The sequence below is a fragment of the Vombatus ursinus genome, unplaced genomic scaffold, assembly GCF_900497805.2.
Source record: "Vombatus ursinus unplaced genomic scaffold, bare-nosed wombat genome assembly UNPS02014832.1, whole genome shotgun sequence".
In the NCBI taxonomy this organism is placed as follows: domain Eukaryota; kingdom Metazoa; phylum Chordata; class Mammalia; order Diprotodontia; family Vombatidae; genus Vombatus; species Vombatus ursinus.
In genome coordinates, this window is record NW_020954610.1 from 60,391,402 (window position 1) to 60,410,968 (window position 19,567).

At 38.3% G+C, this 19,567-nt stretch overlaps 1 protein-coding gene across 1 annotated transcript in view; it reads left to right on the top strand.

Annotated features, from left to right (window-relative positions):
* USP31 (ubiquitin specific peptidase 31) overlaps positions 1 to 19,567 on the top strand; it is a 125,095-nt gene that overhangs the window by 74,552 nt on the left and 30,976 nt on the right. Inside the window, exons 8-9 of the mRNA XM_027839441.1 lie at positions 2,481 to 2,592; positions 3,344 to 3,438. Coding sequence (XP_027695242.1) covers positions 2,481 to 2,592; positions 3,344 to 3,438 — 207 coding nt within the window. The remainder of the gene's footprint in view (positions 1 to 2,480; positions 2,593 to 3,343; positions 3,439 to 19,567) is intronic.

The window sequence follows — 19,567 nt, forward strand, 5'->3', positions numbered from 1 at the left end:
AGTGTACTGTCCCAAGCTTTGGGGGTTTGTACAGCTGTTTTCAGAGGTACTTCTAGCGACCTGAAAATTTTCCATTCTTCCAAGGTGGTATGATAAGGGGCGAGGTGTTTCCTCTCCACTGCCACAACAAGCTTCACCACACTAGCATTCTGCCTAGCCCCAGGACCACCCCTCAGAACTGTGACCCAGATCCAAGCATGGGCAAAGCAAGAGATTCCTGCCTCAGCACTGGCAAAGAGATCCTTGCAATCCCCCTCTGATCAGCCACTCTGTGGGACGGAAGTTCGTGAAATGGTCGCTGCCCCAGGCCACGCGTGAGACTTGCGGCTGAGACCTAGCTCCTCTTTCACCGCAGTCACAGACTTTTCCCACTGACCTTCTGTGTTGTCTTTGGCGCTCCTGGGTTGAGAAGTCTGGAAACCACCACAGCTGCCTGTGATTCTGTCCTCTGAGTCCTGCTCCAGGGTTGCTGCGGCCTGTGCGCCACACCTTACTGTGCTCCTCTCCCCGCCCAGCACCATATACCTTTCTGATCAACCATCCAGGCTGTCTTTGGCTGGAAATTTGTTTCACTCTGTCTTTTTGTGGGTTCTGCTGCTTTAGAATATGTTTAGAGCCATTTTTTTTAGGTATTTGGAGGGCTTTGGGAGAGAGCTCAAGACCATCGCTGCTTTCCCTCTGCCATCTTGGCTCCACCCCAACATTCCTCTCTCTTAAGACACTTACCATATTCAGTTTTTATTATAGTTTTTTGTGTACATATCTTATTTCTTCTATTGGTTTGTAAGCTCCATAATGGCAAAGGTTGTGTTGTACTCCTTTTTATATCCCTCTGAATCTTCAGCAACCATACTTAGTCTTGCACATAAGTATTCCAGAAATTTTGAATTGGTTGGGAAGAGACAATGGAGAGCAATGGGCTCTCTAATGAGATAGCCTATGCCTGGCTTTTGTCACTGACCTCTGTGTTATTATTTGTGGAATGAGGGGGATGTACTACATGATATATGTATATATGTCCCTTCCCACTCTGATGGTCTATGAATTTCTCCTCAGCCCTTTATTCCTCACCACTTGTATCAGTTATTATTTGCACCTGCCATACCATGCCCCCAAAAGGGTGTCTGCTATCAGGAATAGGAGTAGTTAGCTAACTATACGTGATGGGCTATTTGAACTGGAAGCTGAAAAGACCAAAAAAACAAGGTCTAGTTATCCCTTAAGCATCACTGGAGCCATCATCTCTCTCCTAAATATGATCTAGAAAAAATAAAGATGTTATTTGTTAGATTTTTTTTCTTGTTACCTTTTAGCTTGTACTCCTCGATTTAGCAGTCTCAAACTGAAGTGAATTATTTAAAATTTTTTTATAGCGCTTTTCTATTTGTACTACTGTGATCAAAATCTTTTTTTCTTCTCTTCAGACCTACTCTTACAAACCTCTAGAACAGGGGTTCTTAACTTTTTTTGTGTGTGTATGTGATAGATGGACCCCTTCTCAGAATAATGCTTTTAAATGCATAAAATAAAGTATGTAGGATTACAAAAGAAAACCAGTTATATTGAAATAAAGTTATAAAAAAATTTTAAAAAGCTTACTGATCCCATATTAACTCCTATTCTAGCCCTTAGAACCCCTCAGAAGGAAGAGAATTCACCTTTCCTATGGAATTAGAGGTATTATTATGACTTTCTGGTGACCATAGCTCTTTGGAGGATTCACATATAAGCATCTAGTTACGAATGACATTTGAGGCTTATGGCATGTCTTACCCAGCAGGTAGATAGTCTCTACTCTAAATTCAGTGAGCCCCTTTTTACCATGTTGTTCTTATTGACTCTGACTCCCTGGAATATGAACTCTGCCTTCCTTTTCTTCCTGTCTTAGCTGTTTATCAAAGACGTTACCTCTCGTCTGCCTGATCCCACCGTACTTAGTTCATCCTTCTAGCCCCATCTGTTTCTCTGGTATTCAATCTTCTGTCTGCCCAATGGCTTAACAAGGCAAACTTTTGATCTTGGTGTTTCCTTCCTGACCCTGTCTCTGCTTTCTCACGGCAGTCCCAAGGTACCATTTTGGCCTATTAGTTGTTATGTGTAAACTAAAAATGGAAACTTCTTTTCTTTCTCCTGTTCTCGTGCCAATGAAGCTGTGGAGCAGAGAGTGTTATAATTTATGTTGAATTTTCTAGTTCCATTTCAAATTTAAGATCTGACTTAAGAGCAGTCCTATTTTGATTCCAGACAATTATCCTGGTCTAATAAAAGAACAACACCTCATTTATATAGCATTTCAGATTTTATATAACATTTTCCTCTCAATAACTTTGTGAGTTATATGGTTTACATATTATGGTCACTTTACAGATGAGGAAATTCAAAGTTCAGTGACTTAAATGACTTACTCATAGTAGGAATACAGTAAGAACTATAGTATTAAGGCTCCATTTACCAAATAAAAAACATTTTCTTTTCCTTAGATTTGGACAACCCTTTGTGCTACACTTAGAGAAGACAATAGCATGGGATCTCTTGCAGAAAGAGATTTTGGAGAAGATGCAGTATTTTTTGAGACCCACAGTTTGCATCCAGGTAAGTAAAACATGCCAGTTTCCACATCTTTGTATACTTAGTAAAGAAACTGAGTTATTAAAAATGACTTTGAAATTCTAAATTCTTGGAAATGGAAACTAAGCTCCAGTGTGGACAAGACCCGATGAAATGTAACTCAGCTAAGTTGTATCTGTTCACCTTTTCAGTCCTTCCTGGGTTGTATCTTTCCTACTAAAGGAATTGGCCACTGAAGGATTTCCTTTGACTTGCCAGACATTTTATTATAACACTTTTCTAATGGAAAGTATATCCTAAACCTTATTAATGAAGTTCAACACTTAGAGAACTTGAGGAAATCTTGGTAGAACTTTTATATCTTACCCTAATAGTCTTTAAATATCAGTAGTTCTTTGTTTAAAAACAAACAGAAAACCCCAACAACAGCCCCAACACCTTACTTCCATTTTGATCTCCTAATCTTAAAAAAGAAAGCAAATATGCAAGTATCAACGAACTTAAAATGATGTACAAGAGTGCTTTGCTTTATGTAAATGATATTTGTTAATTTTTTAGTAAATGAACTTGTATTTAAAATAGATAAAGTTTTTTTTAGTAAATTGGATTGTCCTCAAAGTACTTAAGAGGAATTTACTCCTTTAGTGATTCCTTGACAAAGTGACCTTTTATCCATTCTGTAAATTTGCTTATATTAAATTGCTGAGGGGTGGGGGGGGGAAGAATACACTTGTGCTAGGCATCCTACCTAACCTAACTCTTATGTTCAAAATAGGTGTGTCCATTTAGTTTGCGTGTTGTTAGTGTTGTGGGAATAACATACTTGCTACCACAAGAGGAGCAACCCCTGTGTCACCCAACTGTGGAAAGGTAAAACCACATCATTCCTGACCTCATTGGCTGAGTGAACTTTTAACACGTCTGTGTACCGGGGATTAGAGGGATATCTGCTAGACATTCCTCATTAGTGGTAGGTTCTCTAGCTCCACACTGAAACTGAAGTTTTCTTAGCTTACACAGCACATTTCTGGAATGAGAATGAGAGTCATTTGACATTTTTCTATTAATTTCATGGTTGTTTTGTTCTTTATATTTTGGTAAATAACAGTAATAACAACATATCTATGGATCATAGATTTTGAGCTTGCAGTAGTTATGTATTCATTTATCAGGTGCCTTCTGTGTGCCAGGCACTGTGCTAAGTGCTGGAGATACAAAAGGAAACAAAAGACAAACCCTGCCCTCAAGGAGTTTATGTTAGAGTAAATGGGGGAGATACCATGCAAACAAATATATACAAAGCAAGCTATATACAGGATAGAAAAACCACATACGCACACATACATATATGTGTATGTATATATTAAGTAATTGGGTAGAGGGGGAGACTAGCTCAGGTAAAGTTTCATGTAGGAGGTGATGTTTAAACTTACCTTTGGAGGGAGCGGGGTATTCTTTTTTTTTTTTTTTTTAGGCAATTGGGGTTAAGTGACTTGCCCAGGGTTACACAGCTAGTAAGTGTCAAGTGTCTGAGGCTGGATTTGAACTCAGGTCTTTCTGACTTCAGGGCCGGTGCTCTATCCACTGCATCACCTGGTTGCCCCTAGGGAGTGGGGTATTCTAAGAGACAGAAGTGAAGAATGATTGAATTTTGTGCATGAGGGACAACATTTGCAGAGGTGTGGCTGGAGATAAGAGATAGGAATGATATGTTTTCTTGAGGCCAGTTAGGCTGGAACATGGAATAGGTGAAGGGGAGTAGTAGTGTACAAGAAATCTGGAAAATTAGTCAGATGGGACAGAGTCAGATTGTGCAGGTCTCTGAGTGCCAAATAAAGGAGGTGGTGGTTTATCCCATAAGCAATCGGGGAGCCAACTGGAACTTGTGGAGCAGGGAGGTTTTTTAGGTAGACCTGTTCTTCCTAAAGATACTCCAAAATATCACTCTGGCAGCTGGGAAGGGACCTTGTAAGTGAACTAATTCAACCTCCTAATTTTAAGGATGAGGAAACTAAGATGATGAATTAGGGTCATATTGGTAGTGAAATGGCAGAACTAAAATTTGAACTAACTTCAGATCTAGCACTCTTTGCACTGAATCAGGGTGCTTAGTATGATAATTTTATAAAGATTTGAGTCACTGATCTCACTGTATACAAAATGGCCTTATACCTAGATAAAGACATAGACAGTTTGAAGAAAAAAAAAAAGCTCCTGGAAGTTTGACGTTCTTGTTGATGAAACTGTTACTTGGCTTTTCTACACTTGGGTTCTATGCTGGAATGAAAAAAAAAATAAATTAAAAATTACACCTTCTAAAAATATAGTTTGATGACATAAGTGTCTTTTGTTCTGCTACCCCTTAAAATAGAATTAATACTCTGTTCTTACTTTTATGCCTTAGGATCTGAGATAAACACAAAAATAGGATGGAAGGATTTCTGGCAGTGTTGGTGCTATGGAATCAGAGAAGGGAAGGGACAAAATTAGTTTAGTTCTTTGTATTTTTTTTAATAAAAATTAAATTCTATTTTATTTTCAGATCTGAAGTCTCTCCCTCCCACCTCCCTCACCCTCTTGAGAAAGCTAGAAAAACAAAACCTATGTTACAAACATGTAGAGTCAAAGGCAGAACAAATTACTACTTTGGACACATCCTTCCCACCCCCAAATATGTCTCAGTCTGTACTTTGTATTCATCACCTCTCTATCAGGAGGTGGGTAGCATGTTTCATCTTGCATCCTCTGAAATTGTCATTGCTTAGTGTGTTGACCAGAGTTCTTAAGTTTTTCAAAGTTGTTTGTCTTTACAATATTGCTATTATTGTATAAATTGTTCTGCTAGCTATGTAAGCCTTACTTCATTCTGCATCAATTCATGCAAATATCAGCTTTCTTTAAAAGCATCCTCTTCATTATTTTTTTCTAGTACAGTGACATTTCATCACATGCATATACCATAACTTTTTCAGTCATTCCTCAATTGATGGATGTCTCCTCCATTTCCAATATTTTGCCACCACAAAAAGAGCCATTATAAATATTTTTGTATTTATGAGTCCTTTTCCTTTTTCTTTTATCTTTTTTTGGGTATAGACCTAGTAGTGATGATGTTGTTTGTCCTTCATCCTTGGACAACCATGGCATCAGGAAGGTGATGCCATTACTTGCAAGTGAATTGGATTTAAGTGAAGGAGGGCTGTGCAAAGTCACTCTCTCTAGAGTCATCTGGGTCCAACGGCATGATATAGATCAGGACAACTGGAGATGGCCCTTGGATGTAGTGGGAGACATTGGCCTTTTTAAGCTAAGGTCTTTCCCAGGTCTCAGTTTGACTGAGGCAATGCCCATTGAGTGATTAAGACTAGGTAAAAAATGAGACAAAGAATGGCCTCTTTTACCTAGTCAAAAAAATAAAATAAAAAATCAACCAGGGAGGACCCTCAGGGTTTCTGGCCAAAACAGAAACAATTGCTATTTACTTTCAGTCTGAGCCTATCAGGGTCCAAATAATGACTACTAAATAGGGCTTGGCCTGGGACCTATTGTTGGCCAATCAATGAGAGTCAGAGTGAATTGAGATTAAGGCATGGTCCTTAAGAAAGAAATCTAGCCTATACTCTCCAAGATATCTTTTGAGGTTTCAGTGATCCAAGAGCACCTGAAGATAAGGATATATACCCTATGTGGACAGAGGGAGAGGAGAGGAGAAGAGGGTATAGGAAGGGAGAAAAGAGGAGGAAAGGGAGGGGAGAGGAGGAAAGGGAAGGGAGGGGACAGTCACCAGCTTTACTTTCTCCTCCAGAGCCATCTGGGTCCAACGGGAAGATATAAATCAGGATAACTGGAGATGGCCCTCCTAGTAGTGATATCACTGGGTCAGAGGGTATGCACAGTAAAAACTTTTGAGGCATTGTTCCGAATTGCTTTCCAAAATGTCTGAACAGTTCCTTACAATCCTATGATAATAGGTCTTAAAAAAATAGTTCCTAGAGAAGAAATAATAGAATATACCTTCCTTATCTCAGCAGAGGGATGAGGAACTACCAGGGCAGAATACTGTATACATTGTCAGATATGGTCACTGTATTGAATGCTTTTGTTAGACTTTTTCTTTGCTACAACGGAGGGTTAAATTTGGAGGAAGCTGGAGGGGGCATATTTCTGAAATAGACTGATAGAAAACAAAGGGCATCAATAATCAATTAAATCAATAATAAATCAATTAAAAATAAATAGAAAAGAAAGGAAATAGTGTCACTATGAGTACACGTATCCCTTGTTCTTCCTGACTTCTCTGCTGTATTTGACACTGCTCACCTTCCCTTCCTGGATACTTTTTCCTCTTTAGTTTTTGTGACACTGCTCTCTTCTGGTTCTCCTGTTTTTCTGACAATTCCATCTCAGTCTTTGCTTGTTCCTCATCTATGTCATGTCCATGAACAGTGGCTATCATCTTCTTTTCTTTTATGTCTATACCACTTTACTTGATGAGCCATCAACTTCTATAGGTTCAATTGTCATTTCTATGCCGATGATTTCCAGATATATATCTGTATCTATATCTGCATATATGGATATGTGTGTATTTTTTTTTTTGAGTAATTTTTCAGTTGTGTCTGGCTCTTCATGACCCCATTTGGGGTTTTCTTGGCATAGATACTGTAGTAGTGTGCTGTTTCCTTCTCCAGCTCATTTTACAGATGAGGAACTGAGACAAACAGGGTTAAGTGATTTGCCCAAGGTCACATAGCTAGTAAGTGTCAGAGGCCAGATTTGAACTCGGGAAGGTGAATCTTCCTGACTGCAGGCCTGTGCTCTATCTGCTGTGCTACATCTGCATCTATAACTGTATCTATAGGTCTACATACATATATACATACATGCATACCTGTACATATATATACATATACATATATTCCACTTCATATAATCTCTTCTTAGTATCTTTTGCTTCCTTTAAGAATTAATTCACATCACACCTTCTACAGGCCTTTCCTGGTTCCTTCTACCTCTGATTGCTAATGCCTTTTCCTCTGAGATTACTTTCCATGTATATATCAGTTTGTACATAATTATTTCCATGTTGTTTTCCTATGAACTCCTTGAGGGTAGAGGCTATTTTTTGCCTTTCTTTTGTATCCCCATAGCTAAGCATAGTGCTTGACATATAGTAAGCATTTAATAAATGCTTTTTGACTGGCTGGCTAAAGTGTATTTACATAGTCTAACCTTCATTTTCCTGCTAACATCCAATACAAAAATCAAGAAGTATGTTATGGGAAAAAAAATCCTCCTATAAAGTGGGTTGAAAATATTTAGCAGATTAGGGTTTAAGAATTATGTGCAGATCATTATAGTATGACAATAATATTCCATCTGTTGAGAGTTATTTTTTTTTTTTTAATCTCAGATTCAAAGAATGTGTTATGCCCTTCTACATACAAGTCACTATCCTGGGTGTTGTTGGGCAAGCAAAGAAGTGTAAGATGCACAATACATGCCCTTAAAATACTCCCAGTTAAGATGGAGAGACTGGACTTGTGAAAAGACAATTGACAATAAAAGGCAGTATATGATAACTAACTGTTGAGTGGTACAGAAAGTAATGGTAAGGGGAGGGAGAGATTCAAGTAGATTAGAGTTGTTTGGAAAGGATTTACACACATTTTAAGGACCCTTCAGTCTGTACACATGGATATTTCTGCTCCTATCAACTCAGGCTACCAACCTACAGGGCTGGACTCTCAGTTGGAAGTCACCTAAGAAATCTTCTGATCCAGCCTCTACCTGAACAGGAATCCTCTTTACAAGATCCCTGACAGGTGGCCTACTTGATTTCCACTTTATGACCTTTAGTGATGGGTATCTAGTCCACTTTTGGACAACATAAGTGTTGAGAAGTTTTGCTCATATTGAACTGAAATATTCTTTTTGGCAACTTTTACCCATTGATCTAAGATCTGTTTTTGGGCCAAGCAGAACAAATGTAATCCTTCTTCTATATGATTATTGTTATTAATAACAACAATGATAATAACACAGAGTACTTTAAGGTTTGCAGAATACTTTAGCTATATTATCTTGTTACTTGAAGATAGCTATCATGCTACTAAAATCTTCTCTAGGCTAAATATCCTAATTTCCTTCAACTGATTCATGTATGGCATAGTTTCCAATCTTCTCACCATAATGATTATCCTTTTCTAGCTGCAATTAATAAGAAAAATTTAAAGAAGAATGGGAAGGCTTCATATGAACTGATACAAAGTTTAAAAAAATATAAACCCCAAATGGGAAAACAATATGTACTACAACAATATAAATGGAAAGGACAAAAAAAAATTGGGACAGAATATATTGTAATTATGATAGCCATGGTTGGCCCCCCAAAATATAAGGAAATATATCTCCCTCTCTTTTTAGAAGATGTAGGGTACTGTCAATGTGGAACACTATAGTAGTGTCAGGCTCAGTTGATATATTGAATAAATGCTTCTCAGAAAGCACCCCTGCCTTTCAATAGGGACACTAATGTACTGTTGGTGGAGTTATGAACTGTTCCACCCATTTTGGAGAACAATTTGGAACTATCCCCCAAAGGTCTATAAAACTGTGTATATTCTTTGATGCAGCAATGCCACACTAGATCTGTATCCCAAAGAGACCAATGAAAAGGGGAAAGGACTTATGTGTACAAAAATATTTATAGTAGCTTTTTGTGGCGTCAAAGAATTGGAATTGAGAGGATATCCATCAATTGGAGAATGGCTGACCAAGTTGTTGCATAAGTTTGTAATGAAATAGTGTTGTGCTATAAGAAATAACAAGCAAGATGATTTCAGAAAAACATGGGAAGACTTATGAACTGATGCAATGTGAAATGAACAGAACAGGAGAACATTGTACACAGCAACATCATTACTGTAACAATAATCAACTGTGAATGACTTAGCTACTTTGATCAATACAATGATCCAAGACAACTCTAAAGGACACATGATGAAAAATGCTATCTACCTCCAGAGAGAGAACTGATGAACTCAGTGCAGGTCGAAGCATACTTTTTTCGCTTTCTTCATTTTTCTTGCTTTTGTTTTGTTTTGTTTTTCAACATGGCTAATAGGGAAATATGTTTTGCATGACTTCACAGATATAATTGATACTACATTGCTTGTCTTCTTGAGGAGTGGGGGAGGGGCAGGAGAGAGGGAGATAATTTATAACTCAAAATTTTGAAAAACAAATGTCAAAAATAAATAATTAAGTAAACAAATAAAGGGAAAATGGGGGGGAAAAAGAAAGGATTTACAGAGAATATGAGATGAGCTGGGCCTTGAAGGATGCAAAAGAACAGAATAATGGAAGAAGGAAGAAGAATATTTAGGAAAACCAATATGAATAAACATGCAAGTGACAGAGATTTACAAGTCATATTCATAGATAGGAGTAGATCATAATGGAAAGTAGGGTATGTGTCAGTCAGTAAGACTGGATGGATTAAATAGAAGCCAAGTAGTGAAGAATATTGAATGCCTGACTGAAGACTTTGGATTTGATCCTGGAGGCAATGGGGAGCCACTGAAGATTTCTGAGTAGGTTTTAAAATGGAAATGATGGTTTAGGAAGATTAATTTGACCTGGATGTGTAGGTTGGGTTGGAAGGGGGAATAATTAGACAGGAAGACCAATAAGGAGATGTGGCTTCCTGACTCCCAACCCTTCCTACTTAGACTCATAGATGAACACTTTTAGAGGTAGGAAGGAACTCCAGAGATTGCTTAGCCTCACCTCTTCACTTTGGGGGAAGCAAAGACCCAGAGACATTCCATCTTTCAGTTCTGTAAGTAATGCCATCTGACTCTCTTCGCTTATGCTGGAAGGATTATGTAATGTATCACTGTAAACACAGGCCAACCTCGTGGTCACGTAAGAAGCATTTGATCAGAGCCTATGAGCTAACACTCTGCAGTACCTTTGTTTCTTGTGGATAAAGTTAGGACATCTGTGACGAACACAGCTCTTTTTGCCTCATCTTGTGCAGCTAATACATTAATACTGATGTATCTGTGTGCTTGTAGATAGGTGATTACAAGAAAATTCCCACATGATAGGGAATGTCAAGCATTATCTTATCAGGCAATATTGCCAACTGGTAGTCTGTCTCTTAGTTGTAAAGTTAGTATCTTTTCAAAAGATGTAAATCTGGCTCTCTGCTACTCCTGCTTAAATATGTGTATGTGTCTCTTTGTGAGCAAAATTCTCTGGATAGATCATAGGTTCATGGGTACAAGTTGAAGTACAAGCAATGGCAGCTAATTTCAAAGGAGATTACTTGACCCTTTCAGCTTTCAGAGAAACAGTGGGAGGGAGTGAAGAATGGTGGACCTGAAATCATTCTCACCTCTGCTTCTTTGTTTCAAGACTTGGCTCAAACCCCACCTTCTTCAGAAGGCCTTCCCTAGTCCCCCCAACTGATAGTACCTTCGTCTCTGAGATTAGCTCCCCTTATCTACTCTGTACATAGCTTCTTTCTTTCTTTTTTTCTTTTCTTTTCCTCCCTCCCTCCCTTCCTCCCTCCCTCGCTCCCTGCCTCCCTTCCTTCCTTCCTCCCTTCCTTCCTTCCTTCCTTCCTTCCTTCCTTCCTTCCTTCCTTCCTTCCTCCCTCCCTCCCTCCCTTCCTTCCTTCCTTCCTCCCTCCCTCCTTCCCTTCCTTCCTTCCTTCCTTCCTCCCTCCCTCCCTCCCTTCTTCCCTCTTTCTTTCTCTCCCTTCCTTCTTCCTCCCCCTTTCTCTTCTTTCTTTCTTTTTTGTAGTGCTTAACTTAGCACAATAGGTAGCACAAAGTAGTTCTGAATAAATCCTTTTTGACTGAGTCAGGAAGGACCCATCAGCTAGGGTTCAAATGCCAATTCTGACACATTAATTATGTGACGCTGGGCAAATATCTGAACCTCTCTGAGCCTCACTTTTAATGTCTGTAAAATGCACATAATACTTGTACTAGTATCACAGAAATATAGCTCTAGAACTGAATGGGAACTTAGGGCCTCTTATTTTACAGATGAGGAAACTGAGACCCAGGGGAAGTGAAGTGACTTGCCCAGAGTCACATAGATAGTAAGAATGAGAAATGGGATTTGAAACTAGGTACTCAGAGCCAATAGGGAAGCTAGGTGATGCAGCGGATAGAGAGTTGGGCCTGGAGCCAAGTTCAAATTTTGGCCTTGAACACTCACTAGCTGTGTGACCCTGGGCAAATCACTTAACCCCAGTTTGCCTCAGTTTCCTCATCTATAAAATGAGCTGGAGAAGGAAATGGCAAACCATTTCAGTATCTTTGTTGAGAAAACCCTAAATGAGGTCACGAAGAGTCAGACATGACGAATCAATAAAAAAAAAAAATAAACAAAAACAAACAAACAACCCAAACCCTCAGAGCCAGTGTTTTTTCTCTTGCACTCTGCTGCCTCTTTGAGATTCTACATCCCTCAGGGTTGTTTGGAGGAAAGCCCTTCATAAACTTTAAAGCCCTGTTCAGATGTGAGTAGTTTCTTGTTTGTTATTTTGATAGCTTAATTTTCAGAGTGAGTGGAAGATAGACAAGAAACAGTCTTATCAGAAATCTGTTGGACTAGGCAAGGTAGCTCTTGTTTCCAGGGTGATCAGATTGCAAAGGAATCTAGACAATTTCTGCCATGCCCCAGCTGCCAGGACTCCTGCCCTGGGGCCATGCTATCCTTATTGGGGAGAGTCCATTTTATCTACCTACTTTTTAAATTATGTGACTGTGAATTTTTAGTGAAATAACAAAAAGAATAGTTGACTGAGAACTTTTGAAAGGGAGAGGAGGAAGTAAGGAAAGTGAGGAGAAGAGACTTAATTTGGAGTCAAGAAGACCTGAGTTCAAATCCAGCCTCAGACACTTACTAGTTGTGTGACATTGGGCAAGTCACTTAACCTGTTTGCCTTAGTTTCATTAACTACAAAATGGGGATAATAATAGCACCTATTTCTCAGGGTTGTTGTAAGGAACAAATTAGATGTTTTTTTGTACTTGTGCCTGATCCCAACCCGTCATCTTCTTCCCATTAGACTCATAGATGAACACTTTTAGAACTAGGAAGGGGCTCCAGAGATCCCTTAGCTTCACCTCTTCATTTTACATTTGGGGGAAGCAAAGATCCAGAGAAATCTCATCTTTCAGTTCTGTAAGTAATGCCATCTGACTCTCTTCCTTTATGCTGGAAGGATTATGTAATGTATGGCACTATTATCTGGCCTTGAAAGGTGAGTGAGATTTACCATAGTCAGGTGGAGAAGATTGTGAAGGGAGAAAGGATGTGACTGAAGGCATGAAATTGGGGATACACATGACATGTTTGAGGAATAATAAATTGGCCAGTTTGGTGTGAGTGGAAAGTTCGTATAGATTTTAAGGTGGTGGCAGGTATATCTTTAAACTCACAACCATAATACTTAGACTTTTTATTTTGCGTTTTTTCCTTTTCGCTCCTCTTATGCATAGTTACTTTTTATTCTCTCAGTTGGTAGGAAGTAGATTTTCCAAAGTTCTCTCTCAACTGTTCTTTTTGTCATTTCACCACAAATTGATTGTCATATAATTTGAAAGGTAGGAGAAAGAACTTTATACTTTAGTTTTAATGTATTGTTTAAATTATGCGTGAAGTCCAAACTGGTTAACTACTTACTTTAGAGGAGTTAGGTTTCACTGTCAAAAGAATAGGGATGAGCGTCTTTTAGTTTGTTAAAAATCATTAATTAAGACTAGAAGATGTCCTTTTCTAATTTGGGAAATGAGTAAAAAGCAGTATTTTGGCACAGACTTGTCCAAGGTGAAGATAATATATTTAATGTTTGAAGTAGCTAGTGTTTGAACAGAGTTTCTTCATAAAAATGAAATGAGCACATACAACATAGCTTTTGAGTGGGGAAAGGCCTCAGACTTCATTTAGTCTAATCTCATTTTAAGAGTGGGGAAACAAGGGGCAGCTAGGTGGGGCAGCTAGGTGGCGCAGTGGATAGAGCACTGGTCCTGAAGTCAGGAGGACCTGAGTTTAAATGCAGCCTCAGACCAATCACTTGACACTTACTAGCTGTGTCACCCTGGGCAAGTCACTTACCCCCAGTTGCCTAAAAAAAAAGGAAAAAAAGAGTGGGGAAACAGAGCCAGGGAGCCCAAGTCAACACAGGGAGCAAGTAACTTGGCTACGATTTCTTTTCTTCCCTTTCTATCATGCTCACTCTTGAATATAATTGGCTTCTGATTACCTCACTTACAAACATTTTTGAAAATCTATCTTATACTCTTGTAAGCCAACCAAATTTACCTCTCTCCTGTGTGTGTGTGTGTGTGTATCTTCACAAAATGACTTTCTGGGGATTTCCTCAATGACCACTTGTCGGAGCCTCTTTCTCTTGTGCAAAATAAATGAAGCAAATTCTGGCCCCAGCTCTAAGTCTTTGATAACCTGGTTATTTCTTACATGATTTCCTATTTATTTCCTTTTATTCTAGTTAATTTCCTAGTTATTTCACGGAGAATCTGAATCTTCCTCTTTCCCCATTGGCATATCTCTACTTTGTCTCATGCCCCCGGATTCAGTTTTAGTACAGAGCTTGGTATAGAGCTATGCTAAAAACCCTGCTACATAATACTGTTATGTAACCAAGAGCCTGGTTTCTAACATCTTTTGAATGTCAGGTATTGTGGTGTAGTTGAACTTGTAATGTCTCTGGAGTTAGAAGACATGGGTTCAAATTTTGCCACCGACCCTTACTTAACAGATGTTATCTCGTACAAGTCACTAAACTTCCCAGGGTCTCAGTTTCCTCATATGTAAAAGGATGAGATTGGATTAAGTAGCCTCTAAAGAAGGGATTCTTAATCTAGGGTCTATGAACTGTTTCATTTTTTTTTTTTTAATATTTTTGAAACTACATTTCATTATAATTGGTTTCCTTTCCAATCCTGTTTTGTTCATTTAAAAATATTATTCTGAGAAGGGGCCCATAGTCTTCTACAGACTGCTGAAGGAATCCATGATGCAAAAAAGCTTAAGAAGCTTTACTCTAAAATCTCCTTCCCATCTATGTCTATAATCCTATGCATACTTTAAAATGGTGCTGCCAAATTGACCAAAGAAAGTGGGATATATGACATAGTCGTACCACATTTCACATTTGTTAGTTTTGTGATGGTCTTAGAAGCGTTTTGATTAAATTCAGTTTACCTCTAAAGATATATTTGAAGTTCAATTTTGGGGACTGCCATTTTAATACCATTTGAAAAATGTTGGCTAGTATAAATTTTCCAGTGGATTTATCTTCCACAATTTTAAACAAAATTCATTCAAATCTGGCATGTACCTAACCTTCATTTTCCTTCTGATGGCAGCTAAAATGGGGCTTTTAGAGATTCTTTGGGTTCAGAAATAGAAGAGAAAAATGTTAAAAGAAAGATAATTTAGGGAAGCTAACTCCAAGAGCAGACCACCACGCAGCACCGTACTATTTATGTGTTGGTTCCCTGCCCAAAGAAATATTGCAGCGATGTTAGAGATGAAAGGGAGGGAACAGAGATCATCTAGTATAATTCCCTCATTTAACAGATGAAGAAACTAAGGCCCAGAATGGTGACAGTCACACAGTGAAATGAGGGATTTCTGGCACAGCCAGCCCTAGAACTTGAGTCTGCTGACTCCTAGCCTTGTGTTTGTTCTCACAACTTCACAGCTGCCTCCTTCCCCCCACCCACACTGTTAAAAACTTCCATGGGTCTTTGTCACACTGTCTGAAATTCCTCCAATTAGAGATTTATTTGGGGTAATAAGTATTTACTTTTAAAAATACAACTGTATTTAGGAGGGTTAAGTAGCTACTGAGCACTTATACCTGTGTAAAGTTGTCTAATTAGATTTTTTTTTCCTTAATAGCTGCACCAAGGGCTTAAGAGTTTTGGTTATGGTGAGGGAAAATAACTGATTTTGGAGTTTGGAGTAGCACTTGGGGAATTTGTATGGGTTAAGTCTACAAGACTTGAGGGAAAATAGTTGATTTTTTTTTTAACTTTGGGGGTCTGAATTGTTGGCTAAGTCCACTCTCCTATTCTCCAAACGGGAAGAGCTGTTGTGGGGAACTTAGGGATAGCACCAGGAGGTAGGAGAGAAGTGAAGAAAGGAAAGTATGAGATTATTTAAAACAAAGTTAATGTTTCACATTTTTGCCTCAGGATTAGGTTTATGCAATTTCCTTGATAGGATCATAGATTTAGCCCTGGAAGGGGACTTGAGAGGCCATCTATCACAACATCATTTTACAGATGATGAAACTGAGTCCTAGGAAGGTTCAGTGTTATGCCCAAGGTGATTATTGCAAGGCACACAAATATTTCTATGATAGTAAAAATTTTTTTTTGTGGGGGTGATATTGGCCCATACTTTCTGGACCATGTAGCAATATAGGAACACTTGATTTGCTTATATCATTTTGAGTGATATTGAGAGGACTAGGGAAGCCTGGATAACATTCCCATAGCTATTTCTAGTTTACTTGAAATAATTAATCAGCTATTAGCACAGTACAGTGCCTTGAACAGTGTAGGTGGTCAATAAATACTTGTTAAAGAAATACTGTTGATTACTTGGTTCTAAGGCATGGGTAGGAGCCTAGGTTCCTTGTTTAGAGGCAGTGTGATATAGTGGAAAGACCTCTGGATTTGGAGGTAGTGTAGATGTAGGTTCAAATCCCATCTTCTAGCTGTGTCTAAGTTCTCTCTCCCTCCACTTTCCTCATGTACAAAATGAAGTTGATAAGAGTACATCACCTATGGTCCAACTGGTATTCTGCTCCATGAAGGTCCCTGGGCTCCAGTGAGTCTAGATTTGATTCTGGGGACCCTGACTCCTTTTGTTATATTCTCTGGCCTTTAAGACTCACTCAGGAGTTTTTAGGAAAATTTTTTTATCTCTCCTGTCCCCTAAAAGGCATTAATAGAGTCCACTCTAAAAGAGGTACACAGCGTACAAAGCAGATATCTGACATGGAGCAACTATTTTTTCTTCCATCGTGAAGGAAGTGCTTAAAACACAAGACACTTAAAAAAATCTTATTTATATCTTTTATTTTACATTGTTTAGATTTCCCCCATATTCCTCATCATCTGTTCCTAAAGACCAATCTCTTATGATAAATAATTTTTTTTCAAAGATTAAAAAAAATCAGCGAAACCAATCAATACATTAAAAAAAATCTGATATTATATGTACTATTCCACATCTGTGGACCCCACCTTCTTCAAAGGAATAGAGGTAGGAGTGAGTGTCTTCACATGTCTTCTTTGAGATCAAGTTTATTCTTTATAATTTGTTTTATTCAGTTCAGTTGTTTGGGGATTGTTCTCACCACTTACTTTTTTTGTAATCATTATATATATTATTTTCCTGGCTAGTTTATTTCACTTCGCATCAGTTCATATAAGTCTTATCATGATAATCTGTATTTGTAATGTTTTTCATTTCTTATAGCACAGTAATATTCCATTACATTAATGTATCATGGTATTATTAGCCATTCCTCTGATTCTGCTATCTCAAAGAGGATTATGACATTAGGAAAATGATGCCATGACTTGCAAGTGAATTGGATTTAAGTGAGGGAAGGCTGTGCAAAGTCACCAGCCTCATTTTCAGGCATATATAGAGCCTTTTCTTTTTGTGAATCACCACCTTGGTGTGTGTGTGGGTGCAAACATATATTTAAAAGTTGTGCTTTAATTTATTTAGTATTTAATTTTATTTTAATTCTTTTACTTTAATATTTATAGAATCATTTCTAGGTATGTATATGTTTATGCATATTTGTGTATATATGTATACACACATGCACACATATATACCCCTAGCATTGGTGCTATAATATTAAATAAGATTAAAATTAAAATAGTAAATAAAATGATGATAAAATGAAATATTAAACAAGATTTATATGAAATGTGGATATCTATCCATATGTTTTTCTGTTTCTCTCTCTCTGATTACCTACCTACCTAGCAATGGAGTCTCTTGAGTCAAAATGGGCATTTCTGTTGCCTTATTTGCATAATTCTGTACTGCTATCCAAAATGCTTACATCAATTCACAGCTCCACCAACAATGCATTAATGTGATTGTCTTTCCATAATACCTCCCATATTGATGATTCCCATATTCTGTTATTCCACTAGGGGACCTTAAAAGCCATTGAATTCAGTCCTCTCATTTTATAGATAAAAATCTGAGGCTGAAATAGATTGTGACTTACTTGGAGATGGCCCACAATTAAGTGTCTGAGACAAGATAGAAACTCAGATCTCTTGAGTCCAAAGCCAGCATTCTATCCAGTGTGCTCACCCACTTGCCTTAGAGGCATTCCAGTCCAGCCATTTAGGGGGTTTCCCTGATAACACCACTCTGGCTTTCAAGTGCTTATCTCACAGGATTGCTGTGATGATCAAATGAGATTGTGTTTGTGAAATGCTTTGTAAACTTTAACATGTTCTATAAATGTCAGCTTCAGTTATCATTGGTATATATGTATTGTGGAATCTTTTAGTCCTCCAAGATTTAGAAGTATAGAAACACATCAGGATTTCTCCCCAGCCACTTTCCTATTGGGACTCTAGAATCTGTTAATGATCAAGTGGGGGTGGGGGGGGCCTTTAGACCATAAGCTGGATTGTAGATGGGTACCATTTATGTCCATAGTTACAAAAACAAAACCTAGTCCTAAAAATCTTTAGCAGCAATACTCCAGGAGGTTACAAGATGAGCATCACTCTGTGTCATGTGCTAAAACTTTATATGTTTGGGTTTCTGGGCTAGTATTTCAGAGATGATATCCCTTAATTCATTTTCTCCTAGGTTCACTACCTAGAGCTTACATACACTGCCACCAGTTAACTGCTTGTGCCCTGGTATGCCAGCCTCCTGGGATGAACAGCTGAGGTTCTCATGGTGATAGTTAAATGAATAACATATCATATCATTATCTTCCACCCAATTTCTAAAACACAAATTTTTTTTTCAAATGGTTAAGGATGGAATTTACTAATCACTGACTTCAGTGGATTTCTGATCTATTTGGCATGTCCACCTGTACAGATCCCAACCCACTCATGTCTCCTTATTCTGCCATGTGTTTTGTAATGGTTCACAAGATTTATTCAGCAGAGACTGTATAAACATCTGAGATTCTGTCTCTGTTTTGTGTGATTTACAATTGTTCTTGTGCCTTGTTCCACCTTGTATATCTGGAATTTTTTCCTCCTTGTATTTGCACAACTCAGGTGTTTTTTTTTTATTTAACCTTAATTAGATGGTTCCTGATTCCCCTCTTGAGTTGGTCTAGCCTTAATGCCTATCCATGAGTGGTCATGCTCCAGTGCTTAATGCCCATGGGCTCTTCCTTGGTGCTTCTTGGTACAGGTTTTTTTTTTTTCCCAACTCATGACATATATTGTATGCAAAGGCTGTCCCCATGTTCAGTTTCAGACAGGGAAGTCTGTTCTGAACTTTTACTTTGTACTAGCTATCCCTCCTGCCTGAAATGCTCTCTCCTTACCTAGACCTCTTAGAACCCAGACTTCTCTTTGAGGTTCAGTTTGTGCCACTTCCTATAAAGGGTCTTTCCTGATTTCTCCAATTGTTCAAGTCTTCTGGTCTCCCTCTCCAAAAAAATTACTTTGAATTTTGTATGTATTTTGTCTATGCTTCTAAGTGTACAGGTTGATGCTCACCTCCATTGCTGTGTAAAGTGAAGGCTTCCTGATGGCAGAGGCGCTTTCACTTTTGCCTTTGTATCTCCAGTGAGTGCCTAGTATGGTGCCTGGCACATTATGCAGGTGCTTAGCTATTGCTTATTGAGTTGAATCAGATGGATTTCCTAGCAATCTACTGGTTCTTCAAGATGAAAATGCAGTGAAATTTTTTCCTTCAATTTGCT